General features: G+C 46.4%; 1 protein-coding gene across 1 annotated transcript; it reads left to right on the top strand.

The window, feature by feature from the left end:
• Positions 1-3,270: 3,270 nt before the first annotated feature.
• On the top strand, positions 3,271-4,900 carry LOC100584557 (centromere protein V-like protein 1). The gene has a single exon (XM_030807249.1). The coding sequence runs from the start codon at positions 3,295-3,297 to the stop codon at positions 4,111-4,113; it is 819 nt and encodes a 272-aa protein (XP_030663109.1). The 5' UTR covers positions 3,271-3,294; the 3' UTR covers positions 4,114-4,900.
• The last annotated feature ends 11,263 nt before the right edge of the window (positions 4,901-16,163 follow it).

Here is a 16,163-nt window from a genome sequence, read left to right as displayed (position 1 = left end):
TGATATTATGTACCCTTGATGCGATCAGACGAAAACAGCTCTTTACCTTTGTGGTGATTCTCCGGTAGCTCACAACATCAGTCTAATCATGAGACAAGCATTAGAAAAACTTGAGTTGAAAAATATTCTAGGGAGGCCGGTGCAGGCAGATCACTTGAGTCCAGGAGTTCGAGACCAGCCTGGGCAACATGGCAAAACCTTGTCTCTACAAAACACACATGCACACACACACACAAATCACAAATTAGCCGGGCATGGTGGTGCATGCCTGTAGTCCCATGTACTTTGGGAGGCTGAGGGAGGAGGATCGTTTGAACCCGGGATGTGGAGGTTGCAGTGAGCCGAGATCCCACCATTGCCATTGCATACTCCAGCCTGGGTGACAAAGCAAGGAACTCTGTCTCAAAAAAAAAAAAAAAAAAGAAAAAGAAAAAGAAAAAGAAAAAAAAAGATATTCTAGAAAATACCTCACTAGTAACCTGAAAGCTCTCAAGGTCATGGAAACAAGCAAAGTCTGAGAAGCTGTTCCAGCCAAGAGGAACCTAAGGCAGTATGGTGATTAAATGTAGTGTGGTAGGCTGCATGGTATCTTGGAACAGAAAAAAAAAAATGATATTAGGTAGGAAGTAGGAAACCTGGAATAAAGTGTGGACTTTAGTTTTTTCTGCCTCTCAAATACCACCAGTAGGGAGCAGTTGGGGCTGCTGTTTCGGCCGGTAAGCCAAACACACAAAAATAGCATCGCAAATGCTCTGAAAATAAACTTTTTAAAAATCCCAGAACCTAAAAATGGACACCAGAATCTACATGCTAAACCTAAAGAAAGTAGCTGACTTCTAACATCAAATATTTGTCTCATGTCCAGAGACTCCTAAAGTAACAAGCAAAATGCATTGTATGCCGTAGAGCATAGCCCACCATGTCAAGAACCAGGAATAACACAGCTTGAATGAGGAAATAGAATCCAGTGGTACCAACATAGAGACGACGCAGATGTTGCCATTATCTGACAAACATTTTACAGCAACCATCATAAAAATGCTTCATTATGTAATTGCAAATAGTCTGGAACCAGACTAGAAAATGGAAAATCTCAGCGATGAGTAGAAGATGTATAAAAAAGAAATGATGGAACAGAAAACGAAAACAGTAACAGAATTTGGAAACATTGCTGGATGCACTCCATAAGAGACCTGTGATGACAAAACATACCATCATCGTAATGGAGGCCCAATCAGTAAGATTGACGGCCGGGCGTGGTGGCTTACACCTGTAATCCCAGCACTTTGGGAGGCCGAGGCCGGCAGATCACCGAGGGCCAACGTGGGGAAACCCCGTCTCTACTAAAAATACAAAAATTAGCTTGGCGTGGTGGCGGGCGCCTGTAATCCCAGCTACTTGGGAGGTTGAGGCAGGAGAATCATTTGAACCCGGGAGGCAGAGGTTGCAGTGAACAGAGATTGCGCCATTGCACTCCAACCTGGGTGACAGAGCGAGACTCTTCCTCAAGAGACAAAACAAACAAACAAACAAACAAACAGAAAATAGGATTGACTACGCCTGAGCGAGAGAGAGAGATCGTGGACTGATTAAAAGCTGAATGGGTCCTCAGCGAAGTTAGGACAATAACAAAGTTCCAATATCCCTACGGCTGGAGTACCAAAAGTAGAGAGTGGACTGAAAGAGGGGTATAAGAAAAGAAGGCTGAAAATATCCAAATTTTAGTGAAAACCATAAACCCATAGATTCTGGAAAACGAGCAAACTTCACCACATAAGACAACCACAAAGCAATTCACACCAACACACACATCATAGTCAGTTTTTGAAGCTGATGAAATCACTGAAAGAAGCAAGACCGAAGTGGTTCATTGATTATAGGAGAACACCAGTTTTAATGAGGGCAAATGTCTCCTCTGACCAGTGGGGGTCGTCAGGAAGTGTCCTGAAAAGTTTCAGATGTTGAACAAAAGTCCTGTCAGCTGTGAATTTTGTATCCAGTGACACCATCCTTCATGGATGAAGGGGAAATCAAGACATTCTCAGGTAAAGGAAAGCATTTTGTCACGAGCAGACCCACGGTGAAAGAATGGCTAGAGTAGGTGCTTGAAACAAAAGAGGAAAGAGTAAAAGATGGCCTCCGGAAGTATCTATCAGAAAGGAGTGAAGACCAGTAGAAAAAACAGCCTTAGGGGACAAACACTAAGCCACCGTTTTCCTTGTGAATTGTGGAAGTCATGTTTGGTGATTAAAGCAAAAACTATGAAACCATCCGATACTCCAGACAGCGTTGTCTATAAGCAGGAAGGCAGAGGGGCTAAAAGGGGCTGATGCTTCTACACTTCAATGGAAGTAATGAGAACTGGATACCAGGAGCCTGTGGTAAGTCACATATGCACATTGAAAATCCCAGAGCAACCACTGAGACAATTTTACAAAGCCAAACACTCGAAAACACTTTCGGAAATCAGGATAAATCCTGCCAAGTGTACACGTAAGCCACAGAAGGGCAAAACAAGGAGGTCTCGGTTAGCCGAGACGCGGAGGAAACAAAAGAAAACAAACAATAAATCTGTGGACTTAAACACCAGCCCAGAGATCATGGAAATGAACTAGAAACATGCATGAAAAGGTAGATATTGGCAGAGTCAGTGAGAAACACGGTCTGACTATCCCATGTTTATATGAAACTCAGTTCCACTTCGGTTGCCCTGGGTAAATGAAAAGGATACAACGGGTGGGAAAAGTCACATCAGGTAAACGTTAATTAAAACAGCAGAAGTACGTATGTCAACATTAGGTAAAGGGGACTTCATAGCAACGAAAATTACGAGAAAAATAAAACGCTGCAGCCGAATAAAAGAATCAAGCCCCCAAGAAGACTTTAGAAGAGTCTTTCCGTGCCCCTCCCACACGCCCCTCCAATTACAGTGTGTGGGCGTTCCTCTCTGTTCCCAGAGCCCCTGGTTCTTATTTCTGTCAAAGTGTCCCAAGGTGTTGGGGACGGTATTTGCATACACCTGATGCTAAATGAATGTGAGTGCTTTGGAAAGCCTGATGCATCTCCACATCCCAGCGCCCAGGTGGGGTATCTGGTGCCCGGCAGGTGTTTGTTGAATGCCTCATGACTGCCTTTCGGCCAGCGAAGGCTGTTGTGATAGGGTCAAGGGAAGGGTCTCTTTACATCGCATTCAACAAGGGGCCAATCCTACTGGCGCAGGCAAGGAGGCTGCTCAGCGACTGACGGGGAAATGAGGGTGGGGTGTGGGCACGCGCTCCGGAGGCTGCAGGCGCCATGGGCAGAGTGAGGAACCGCGCCACTGCTCAGCGGCGGAGGCGAAAGCGGCCCGGGGATCCTCCCGCCGCCTGCGCGGCCATCGCGGTCACGGGCGCCAGCCGCGCGCAGTACCCCCGGGTCCAAGTCGGGGTCGGGAGCCACGCGGCGGCCAAGAGGTGGCTGGGTAGGTGGCGACGGAAGCGCCGCTGGCGGCGGGTCCGGAAGGCGGGCCCCAGAGACCTGCTGCCCTCCGCGCCACCCCCGGACCCGCCGGGGCCCGCCCCGTCCCCCAAGGACCTGGACCTGGGCGCACAGCGGGAGCGCTGGGAGACGTTCAGGAAGCTGCGGGGCCTCAGCTGCGAGGGCGCCGCCAAGGTCCTGCTGGACACCTTCGAGTACCCGGGCCTCGTGCATCACACCGGGGGCTGCCACTGCGGCGCGGTCCGCTTTGCGGTCTGGGCCCCTGCAGACCTGCGCGTCGTGGATTGCAGCTGCAGGCTGTGCAGGAAGAAGCAGCACCGCCACTTCCTCGTCCCGGCCTCGCGCTTCACGCTGCTCCAGGGCGCGGACAGCATCGTCACCTATCGGTCCAACACGCACCCGGCGCTGCACAGCTTCTGCAGCAGGTGCGGGGTGCAGAGTTTCCACGCAGCTGTCTCTGGCCCCCGCGTGTACGGCGTCGCCCCGCACTGCCTGGACGAGGGCACCGTGCGCAGCGTGGTCATCGAGGAGGTCGGCGGTGGCGACCCGGGGGAGGAGGCCGCCGAGGAGCACAAGGCCATCCACAAGACGTCCTCCCAGTCAGCCCCTGCCTGTCCCCGCGAACAGCAGCAGTGATTGGGGCCGCAAGCCCGCCTGAAACCGGCCCGGGCGGCCCTGCGGGGAGCGTCCGAGTACCTGCACACATCCCATGCTGTGAAAGAGGTGTTTCTGGCCTGGTCAAACCGTGGATTCCCTTCCAGTATTTGCCCTTCCCCTCCGCTAGTTTTCAGTGACCTCGCTTACGATCCAAATCTTGAACACACCTTTGTCTGTGTAGTGCAACGTTAATCTTGCAATTCGATAAGGAAGAAGAGTGTCTCTGCTTTTTCAAGCCATCCATTGTATCTCTCGCTTTTACTGTTCTGCCTACAGTTGTCACAAATCACCTGCAGATGATTCCTGTGTACTGTACGTTCCAGGTGCTATTGTGAACAGGCTTGCTGTTTTCAGCGCTTTGCGTCTGGTGTGTAGGACGGCAACACACAACCAGTTTGTAAACATGTGCTAGGACGTCTTCCATTGATTGTGGTGTGCGTGCGCTCCCCGCACCTGTGAGTTTGAGGTAGACGTTCATAGTTTCACTGCTTAGATTCGAGTTATGCTATTTACTGTTTTTTTAATGATACATTTCAACACTCGGTCGTGTTACATACCTCATTACTCTTAATCACCAAAAGCTGTTACTATTTCGCTTGTTGTTTGGAAAGTGTCTCTGGGTAAGGAGATGGGGATACAGGAATGAGAAAGACATCTGTGCACACAGGAATGAGAAAGACATCTGCGCACTGTATGCCCTCTTTAATCTTTTGAAATACCTGTCTTGTACATGTGTTAAGTATATAGAAATCAGTAAATACCTTCTAGGAAACTATGTGTGTTGGTGTGTCTATAAAGTCCGGCTTGGCTACGGCAAGGCTTGGTTTTTGAAGGTACTTGGTCTCAGATTATTTCAGAAGGTGGTGGTGACTCTGGCTTTTGCAGTAGAGAAAACTTCCCCAGGGTCCCCTATCTTTTGATGAGGGGAATCAGCAGAGGGTTTACACATTTGGCCTCAGGGGACACACTACCTGTGTTTGAATCCTGGACCTGCTGCCTGCTCGCTGTACAACGGGTATCGAGTAGATTAAACCCGATTCCTCAACTTGCTCTTTCCTCAAGAATGTTAACAGCTAACAGAGTGTTTGTTCTCAGGGTAAACACAGTGCCTTGCCTTGACTACCTGATCCATGAATGCTTGTTTTCTCAATTTCAGGCCCCCAAAACTCCTCCTATCAAGGCACCCAGACGACATGAAACTGCATTGTTTAGGGGCGTCCATACACATGGGAAAACCATGAAGAATTGGCAGTGAAATAATTTAAGCCAGCATCAGATTAGGGTTTAACTCTATGGAGGAGGAATGGCTTTGAGTGGAGGTGGGGGGAGGGGAGGGTGTCCTGCCTTCCTGTTCCTCTCACTGTGTAACAAACGGCCCCACAGTGAGGCCATAAAATGACGAGCGTTGTATCATATGCATGGAATTTCAGAGGCAGGAATTCAGAAAGGGCACGGTGGATATGGCTTGCTTCACATGAGTCTGGGACCTCAGCTGCAGAAACCTGACTGGCTGGGGCCTGGAACCATCCGAAGGCTCATTCACTGACATCCCTGGTGCCTGCATGGAGAGCACTGGAAGACTAGGCCTGGCGAGTGGAGGGCCTCCGTATTACCACTCCATGGCCTTTGGCTTCCTCACAGCGGGGTGGGCCTCCCAGTAGTCAGGCTTCCGACCTCATGACTCAGGCTCCAAGCAGCACTTTTCCGTATCCAAGGTGAATGTTGCATCACCTCTCACAGGCAAGACTCAGAAGTCATGTTGAGTCAACTGTGTCATACTCTATTGATTAGAGGTGAGTCACAGCCTGTTCAGATTCAAGCGTGGGAGGGAGATTAAATCGCAGGTCTCGGTGTGAACGGGGCAACTTTTATCACAGCACGAGAGATGGGAGATACTGTTGTGGCCATACATTCTGGCACAGTGGGCTCCTAGGGAGCTGGTTATGTTTCATTCGGTTCTCCCACATGGTGGCCACTCAGATGTGTTTAACGGGTCACATATTGTTTGCGTACAGCTGTGTATGATTGAAGACATAATAAGGAAACAAAATAGGTGACTGACTCCTATCTCTGAGCAAGACCAGGAGCAGACCAAATGAATGACTGGAGGTACGGAGGGAAGACGACAGTCAGAAGGGGGCTGGCTGGTTAGTTAGTCCTGGAGCCGACCTTGGCCATGCCCACGCAAACACAGCCCAGGGTAGAAGTCTTATTATCTTCGAGACCATAGGTATTTCTGACCCCACCAGAAATCGTTAACTTCCTGCTAGTTGCATATGCTGGACTGCCTTAGCCCCATGCCACTGACTGCCCCTCCCCCTCTCCTTTTTAAGCCCTTTGTTCACTTGTTCATCCACTCCACAAGCATTTACAGTGGGTTTGGAATGTGTCAAACAGAATGTGAGAAGGACTTAAGGCTATGGACAAAAAGTGGAGTTGGGTAAAGATGCTCAAGCGAGGTTCTTAGAATGTAGCTCAGCTCTTCCATAGAATACCATAGGGAAGAGAATGGAAACACCCCCCTCTCAGTAGAGTGGAAGAGCGCATCTGGCACCGATCCACAAAGGCCGCTTGTTTGTATGCTGGCTCTTCAGATGACATCTTGGGATGAACTCCAGACCAGAAGGTGAATTTCCTTTCTGACAAGCGTCAAGGAAAGACTTGGAAATGTGTTTAACAAGGACAATTCCCATCATGAAACCAAATGGAAGACAATATCACTGGTCATAAAATATAACTAGAAATAGATGTAATGAAAATGTTTATTATTATATACAATTTCTATTATTTTGTTTTATTTTTTGAGACAGATATTCGCTCTGGTGCCCAGGCTGGAGTGCAGTGGCTCCATCTCGGCTCACTACAGCCCCCACCTCCCCTGCTCAAGTGATCCTCTCACCTCAGCCTCCCAAGCAGCTGGGATTACAGGCACGTGCCACCACAGCCCGCTAATCTCTTGTATTATTTGTAGAGACGGGGTTTCGCCATGTGAACCAGGCTGGTCTCGAACTCCTTAGCTCAAGCTTCCCGACTGCCTCGGCCTCCCAGGGTGCTGAGATTACAGGTGTGATACATAATTTGTACATGTACCTTTGAAAATGAAAAATATGAAATAGACCTAAAGACTCTCTCTCTCATACAAATACTTCACGTCTGTTCCTTCATTTACTTCTCGCTAAAATCTTTCAGAACACCTATTGTTAATCTCAATTGGTGGAGGAAGAAACTGACACGCTGATAAAGGAAGGGCAAAGCCCATGGATGCCAAGGGGGCAGGTGGCAGGAAGAAGTGGGAAAGCCAGGGTGATTGCATACCATGGTCAGTAAGGACTGGGGAAAAAGTAGCTCTCAGGCACTTCTGCCCTGTTCATCCTGGCCCCTCTCTGTTTTCATAGATCCAACTCTCTACGCATTTCACCCTAACTCCTCCTCACACGAAAAGCAGCTCTTCATCCCTGGCCGAGATCCTATGGCCAGCTGCCCAGTGCACGCCACCATGATGCGGGCCTCCTGTAAAAATCTGAAATGACCGTAGATTAGATGTTCTGCTATTTCACGAGCCCCCACGTTGTTTGTTTATGTGCCAATATACTTGTGTCTATGGCCACAAACGACCTGCGTATCACAGTTTGGAAAACACTTATTTTGAGGACAGAGGCTTTGAACGGATATCCACCTGGGCTTGTGTCCCAACTCTGCTACTTGTTCCTGCCTGAAATGGCAACAAGTTTTAAAAGTTGCATTCACCTTCTCTGCGAGGCTTCAATGAGAGCATGCCCATGAAGGAATGATGGATCCTAGCCTATATAAGCACTTACTGCATATGAGCCCTTTTTATTCGTCCTGTTGTTGTTTGAGCAAAAATCCAAATGCAGCTTTTGTCTTAACTGCACACAGCCTGAGGTGCAGGCAGTACTTCCAGGACCACTATCTCAGGAGCCGTCATCCACATTTCCTTGATGTAAAAACTGAGCATAAAAGCAATTCAGCTACAAAAAAAGTAGGAGGAGGGAAGAACCTAGGCCTTCCAGTTCCTTACTGAGTTCCAGCTTTCCCTAGACACTGTCATCTCCCAGTGTGTGGCGTGAGGAACACAGATAGCCTTTTCCATTCAAAACTGTGTGATGGGGGCATGGGTCAGCAAAGTACAGGGTCCTGCAGGAGCACAGCGATAAGGCACCCTTTGTCCGACAAGTCAGTACACCGTTCTGGGCCTTGGTCTCCTCATCTGTACAACGGCGACAGAACTACATATATCTTAATTTACTGAGCATTTTAAGTGAAGTGCTGGAAGGAGAATACAGAGCTCCATGCCCTGATGCGTCAAATGGTCAAGAAACGTCACCCACTGTTCCTAACATAACTTATGTTATTATACCCCGATATTTGGACCAAAGGGACCTAGACCCTATCGATTTTGCCTGGGACTCCGCAGTAAATGCCTCAGTGAGATACCCTAATACCTTTCCCCTCCTCCATTATGACCAGGATCAAGGTTTTTCTGGGATTGGCACCACAATTTCTGTGACTCCACCACAATTCCTGAGACTTGACTCTGAGCCACTATCACAGTCTGCACGCTCTTCCCAACGTGGGGTGTGCGGTTGGTGGGGTTGATGCCATCACTGTCTCTCACTTAAATAGTAGACTTGAAGTGAGTGAAGGCCGTTCTCATGGGTCAGGCTGTAAAAGATGTAAGCAACAGTGACTTCGGACCCACGAGTGGACATTGGAGAAATTGTTAACAGCCGGGGGGAGCTGCAGATACCAGCTGGGGAAAATCAAATTATAGCCGCATGGTCTCTGAGATAAACTCTCATCATCCCAAGGTGGCAAATTCCTGCCTCTAGAAGACCCAGGGAGCTTGCTCCCGGCATCCCAGAGATAGTTAGTTAGGATTCGCATCTCTAAAATAAGTGTTTCCAGTATCACATGCAGGCACAAGGATGTTCACCAGAAAAACCGTCTTGCCTGAGTATACCTTCTTGCACATTGGAAAATCTTTCCTAGAGACACTTTGACGAACATTCTCTTTCCCATTTTCTTTCTGCCAACCTGAAAAAGATCTTGCTAAATATGAGATATTAAAAATTATGTTTCAGGAGATTGCATTTCTGGCTACATTGGAGGAAAAAAACACCACATTGATCCTTCCCCCGCAAAGCAACGAAAGAACCGAGATGACAATGGTTTCCAAGATATTGGACCTAATGCAATGGAAGAGAGCTATCTGCAAGACAGAAGAAAGAGACACGTCGAGCCACACGCCTGCCTCGGCCTACTGGCGGGAGGAGGAACTCAGGCGGAGCCTCCTTGTCTCCCCGAGTTGTGGGGTACGTGGTAGGAACATGAGTCCTCCTTAGAAAGGAAAGAAATCCTGCCATTTGTGACAACATGAATCAACCTGGAGCATGTTAGGTCAAGTGAAATAAGCCAGGCACAGAGAGACAAATAGCAAGTGATCTCACTTATATGTGGAGTCTCAAAATTGGAACTCATAGAAGCAGAGAGTACAAATGGTGGCTACTGGAGGTTAAGGGTTGGGGGGCATAGGGAGTGCTGGCAATGGATAGAAAATTTCTGTTAGACAGAGGGAATAAGTTCAAGAGAGCTATTGTAAGTCATGGTGGTTATACTCAATAGCAATAGATTGGTTATTTGAGAATTCCTAAGACAGTAGCTTTTAGGTGTTTCTACCCACACACACACACACACAAAAAAAAGATAAATATGTGAAGGGTGGAATACGTTAATTAGTTAGATTTGGCCATTCCACAACATATACAGATATCAAGCATCCTGAGGTACACCATAAATATATACAATGTTTACTTGTCAATTGAAAAATAAAGAAAGAAAGTAATTTCACAAAATGATGAGGGACCACTAGACGCAAAAGAATGGATTGGACCTTACCTCACACTACATACAAAAATTAACTCAAAGCAGATCAGAGACCTAAATATAAGAGCTACCATGATAAAACTCTTATAAGGAAATATAGGACTAAATCTTACATTTCTCTTCCGTAAGTCTTACGTTGTGACCTTCCTTTAGGCAAAGGCTTTTGTGTGTCTGCATTCAACACCAAAGTACAAGCAACAAAACAAAAAAGTAGATAACGTGGACTTTTAGACGACCCGTAGAAAATACATCTGATGGTAGATGTATCCAGGATATATAAAGAACTCTGATGAGTCAACAGTCAAATGATGACCTAATTCAAAAAGGAGCAAAGAATCTGAATAGACATTTTGCCAAAGAAAGTATACAAATGGCCAATAGGCACACGAAAAGCCACCCACCATCATCATTAGCCAGTAGGGAAATGCAAATCAAAACCACCATGAGCTACCACTTCACACTCAGTAGGATGACAAGAATAAAAAAAGACAGGCGATAACAATTGCTGACAAGGATGTGGAGAGATTGGAGTCCTCATACATCGCTAGTGGGACTATAACGTAGGGCAGCCTGGTTTGAAAGAATTTGGCTGCTCCTCAGTACTAGAAACAGAATTTCCATATGGCCCAGGAGGTCCACTCTTAGCTTTCTACAAAAGAGAAATGAAACTCTATGTCCAAAAAAAAACCTGTACACAAACATACACGGTATCATTATTCCTAGTGGCCAAAGATTGTGAGTGGCGCAGGCGTCCATCAGTTGATGAACTGACGGATGGAATTTAGTTTCTCCATTCAGGGGGCTGTGGCTTGGCAACAAAAAGGGATGAAATGCTGATACGTGCCACAACATGCATGAGCCTAGAACACGTGATGCTGCATGAAAGAAAATCACAAAAGACCACATATTATGTGATTCCATTTGGAAAAACGTCCAGTATATGTAAACTTACGGACTAAGACATTTGATTTCCATTTGCTTGGAGAAGGAGAAAGGGGTGGGAAGTGACTGTTAATGTGTATGGGGCTTCTTTCCAAGGTGATTATAAGGTTCTAAAATGAGACTGTGGTGATGGTTGCAGAACCTTGTGAATATGCAGAATGAAAAAAAAAAAAAAAACACCTGAATTGTACACTGGAAACAGGTGAAGTTTATGGCATGTGGATTATACACCAACAAGGCCTTTTTTCAAAACGACCATTTATCATCCACTTTATGTACACTTACCTCTATTTATTTCCAAATGTACGTGAGTAACATTCATGTCCACTAATTGGCTGAGACTTCTGAAAAGCACTGATAACTTGATGTATTTTTGGGAGATGAGAAGCAGAAATCAATGGTTAACGTGTAGTTTGGCAAGAGCGGTGACCGCTGTGAAAACTTCATTTCCTCATCTTCGAGGTAATTACTTCTACTTTGACATGACATCGTGGGAATTAAATAACAATGAATATGAAACATTCAACTGAGTGCCTGGCATTAACAGACACTCCAGGAAGGGTGAAACTCGTATTACTTACTAGAGTACGGGGAGGATTCATTAAGAAGGTAAATGTTTAAACAATGTACTGAGTCTAGTATGTCAATTTCTTTTTTTTTTTTTTTCCAAGAAAGAACAAGGTTCAAGGTATCTGTGACAAGTTACCCTGGTGAGTGCAAGCAGTTTGGAGTTATAACTGTGTTCAAGTCCCGGATCCCACTTACTAGCTGTGTGACCACAGGCAAGTGACTGAAATTCTCCCTTGCAGTTGTCTCACCTCTGCCAACTCTACATCGCTGCCACAGCGATACTACTACCTTCCCTGGAGGGTTGCTCTGAGAATAAGAGATTCGAATGATAAAAATGGAGTTTGTCGCTCCTGCATTTTCACTTTCTCCCTTTTTAAGGTCTCCTTCTCCTGATTCTAAAAATGTATTCAAGTAGCCTTCAACCTAAATAACCTTCCTCTGTCTTCCTCTCTACCTACCAAACTCTTCCTCATTTCCTTTTAAATGAAGTACCCTGGACTTCTCTTCCTCACTCTTCTATTTCACGTAGTCTGTCTTCATTCACGTGGGCCCCCGAGCTGTCCCAACTGATAGGTATCCATAAGGTAACAAGGATGTCCTAACTAATGAATCCCAGTGGACTCCTCTCTCCCTTATGATCTGGCCTTACATCTCCACAGCATCACCCTCCCTGCTTCCTTCACGTCTGCGATTCTGCTTGTTCTCCTAGTTACTGTCCTATTCCTCGGAGATTTCTTTCTCCATTTCCTTCCTGGATTTCTGTTTCCCTGTGTTCTTCAGTGTTACTATTCCCTAGGTTTTGTCCTCGGCCAGCTCTTTACAGGCTATCTTGCCTACATCCTGGGGTGAATTAACTCACACTCATGGCTTCGTCTGGCTGATTGTTGAGAGGATTCACAAACGTGTATTCCTGGTCTGAAAGTAATTGCTGAGCACCACACTGAAACATCCAGTTGCCTTCTGTACATCCTGGATGTTTTCACAAGCACCTCAAATGCAGATCTATCTCAGGGCGCTCCCCTCACCTGCAAATGTGTGCACGCCCCTGTATTTAACGCTTCAACTGAGTAAGCTAGCATTGCTCAGTCATCCAACCCAGAAACGTTCCCTTATCAAAGACCGGATGAACTTAGGCCTGAAGTCAAGAAACAGCAGAAGACTGGGGAAAAGTCAGATGAGTCCGGAGACCAGTACCACGGACAATCGTAGACATCAACCTCAACCAAGCCCTATATGGGGGCCAGTTAGTCTACTGTATTTTCCCAACCAGCTCTCTCTCCAACTACCCGTAATGACCGTTTATTATACAACTGTACCATTCTGGAAACCCCTGATCTCCTTTCCTTCACTCTCAGAAGCTGGCCGCACCTCCTATTTTCCTGAGAAAATCCAAGACCTCAGGAAGGACTCTCTCCATTTCCTACCAGCAATTGTAAACACCTACCTGCATGTACAGGTACAAGTTGTTGCCTTTCCTCCATTTATGACAGAACGTCCCTCCTGCTCTTTCCGGGTAATCCTTCAATGTGTGCTTTGAATCTCACTGCTCCTATCTTCCCAGGAATCTTATAGTATCCATCATACATTTACTCTCCTGATTGCTCCTGTCAACTTCAACCTGTCCTTCCAAATATATCTTTCCAATAGCACTAAATCACGCACTGGTCACGAAAACCTTATAATGATAAAAATCAACAGTCAAACGCTCAAAGCACCCTCCGTCTTCTCCATATTACCCTGCACCCACTACCTTATCTCCTTCCATTCACAATGAAACTTGGAGCTCTCCACACTTGTCATTACTTTTCATCACCTATTCATCCTAAAACTCATTCTTGTCCCCCAAATCCCAATGAAATGGCTCTCTCAAAGGTCACCATGGTGTTCATAATGTTGAGCACAATGGAATGTTCTGTCCTCATATCATTTTATAGCTCCAACTCTATGAACAGGAGGAAACACTCTTCGTTTTGAGAAACTACCATTGAGTTGTCAGTTTGCAATTTTCCTTTGAATGGGCCATACTTTCAAATTTCCTTGTAGGCTTTTGGATTCTTTTGTTGCTGCTGAAAACTAGGCCTTTGAATGTGGTAATGTGGTCACACTGAAAATTAGATCCTCTACCTTCTCCAGGATTTGCAGTTGTTGATTTCTGAGAGCTGCAGTCATTGATTTGTCTAGAGGGTTTTCCAAACTCTTTTGGGAGAGCCTGCATTCGTTGTCACGTGTGGCCACCGAACCCTCTGTTCCTTTAGTTTGTTTTCTGCTTGTATTTTGACAGCGATTTCCTTGACAGCCCAGAGCTTAAAAAAAAAAAAAAAAAAAAAAAAAAAAAAAGCAAAAAGTTCCTCCGTCAGCCTTTGTGGATTCGCTCTGGGCTGCAGCACTCCTTCAAACCTCAGCCAGGCCACTTACAACTCTGTCTTGGCTGTCACTTCCTGTTTAGACTGAGTCCAGAGATCAGCTGGTGAAAGCTTAGGGTCTTCTCGGGTCTTTTCTGAGCATGCATCCAATCCTGGGCACGCACCTGGCTTTTGACAATCCCCAGGGTACAGGACTGCTTCCGAATGATCTAATTTCCCAAATAGCCTGTCCGCCAGCGTGTCCCCCAGGTTTTGGGTTATCTGCTATAGGTTTCAACTGTAGTTTCTGCCTCATGCAGTTGCAGTTTTTTGATTTGCCTTATAAGGTTTTCAGGAGCTGCCCAAGATTTTTCTGCCCTGACTTCCCTGTTAGGTCAAACAGAGAGGAGCATCTTGCTTCTGTCCTTCAGGAAGCCCCTAGACAGGTTAGAACCAATGAAAACCACGATTTTTGAATAAGCTCTGCTCTGCTCCCTCCGGAACCAGGTACCGGGGTTCCACACGGGGGATGCAGGCTGCTGGGTGCAATGCCGCCACCAGGTCAGGGAGAAGGTGGAACAAGGGCAAATGAGAATGCTACAACGTTTTCCTATGATTTTTTCTTTAAGGCAACTTTTTTTATTGTGGTAAAATATGCACACCATGACATTTCACATTTTAACCCTTTTTAGTTTACATGTCACTGGCACATAAGTACATTCGCGTTGTTGTGCAACCCGCACCATTATCCATTTCCAGAAGTTTACATCTTCTCAGACAGAAACTTTGTGTCCCTCACACCATAACTCCCTTTCTCCCCTTTACCACAGCCCCTGGTGATCTCTATTCTACCTTCCGTCTCTAAGCATTTGCCTCTTCTCAGTACCTCACAGAGGTGAAATCTTACGGTCTATGTACTTTCGAGCCCAGCTCACTTTCCCTAGCATAAAACCTTTGAGGTTCATCCATGTGGTCCCACATGGCAGGGTTTCATTCCTTAAAGCTGCATCATGTGTATGCCACATCTTCTTAATCCATTCATCCAGTGATAGGCTATATTTTTCTTTTTCTTTTTTCTTTCTTGCTTTTTTTTTTTTTTTTTAAATAGGGCCAAGTGGGAGTGCAATGGCGTGATCACGGCTTACTGCAACCTCCGCCTCCTGGTTTCAAGCGATTCTCGTGCCTCAGCCTCCTGAGTAGCTGGGACTACAGGTGTGCACCACCACACCTGGCTAATTTTTGTAGTTTTACTAGAGATGGGTATCGCCATGTTGGCCAGGGTGATCTTGAACTCCAGACCTCAAGTGATCTGCCCTCCTCGGCCTCCTAAATTGCTGGGATTACAGGCGTGAGCCATCCGGCCCGGCCCAGTAATAGACATTCAATATGTTTGTATGCCCTGGCTATTGTGAATAGCGCCCTAGAAATGAGCCACTCACAGACAGACAAATACTAGGTGATGCCACTGAAACGAGGGATATACAACAGTCAGCTCATAGACCCAGAGAGTAGAATGGTGGTTACCTGCGGCTGAATGGGGTAGGGGAAATGGGGAGTTGCTCATCAGTGGGCGTCAAGTTTCAGTTATGCCAGAAAAATAAGCTCTGGAGACTTCCGTACAAGATTGTGCTCACAGTTAACACTGTCTTGTACACTTGAGGGTTTGGTAAGAGGGTAGAGCTCATGTTAAGTGTTTTTGCACAAGATTGTAAATGACACTCTCCGGACAGTCTTCTCTGACCGCTCAAACTAGGTCAGGTCACCACGTTACAGCAGCCTAGGTGCCTTTTCTTCACGTCACATGCCACAGTGAAAGAATTCATACGAACACGTAGAAGAGCGTTTGCCACACAGCAAACACTGAATAAATTTAGCTAGTAGTACAGTTTCAACATAAAATTGTGTCACGTTTTCAGCTCTTATTACCTACATTGATTAAAATTTGAGTTGGATGTGAAACAGTTACTTTGTTCATTCATAAAGTTAGCTCTGTTCTGGGTGTTAGAGAAGTGAGCAGGAGACACAAACATAATTTTTGATGAACGTGCATGTCCCCTCAAGGCTATAAGGTAACACGAAGGCAGAGACAGACACTGTTTTCCTGCAGGTCCGCAGAGACCAGCAGAGAGGCTTTGCTTAGGGTGGGCTGAAGGGGCACTGCCAGATCCCTTCCGGAAGGCGCCTTTGACAACAGGAAACCCACCTGCACAGGTGGCTGCACTTCTGTCCAAGGCTCAGAAAGGCCTGGTGCTGGGATTTCAAACCGTGTCC

This window comes from Nomascus leucogenys, chromosome X (genome assembly GCF_006542625.1).
Source record: "Nomascus leucogenys isolate Asia chromosome X, Asia_NLE_v1, whole genome shotgun sequence".
Lineage (NCBI taxonomy): Eukaryota > Metazoa > Chordata > Mammalia > Primates > Hylobatidae > Nomascus > Nomascus leucogenys.
This window is presented reverse-complemented; position numbering and strand designations above follow the sequence as displayed.

Bases quoted from the DNA above. Each gene is read 5' to 3' on its own strand.
- LOC100584557 (XM_030807249.1), top strand. From the start codon at position 3,295: ATGGGCAGAGTGAGGAACCGCGCCACTGCTCAGCGGCGGAGGCGAAAG.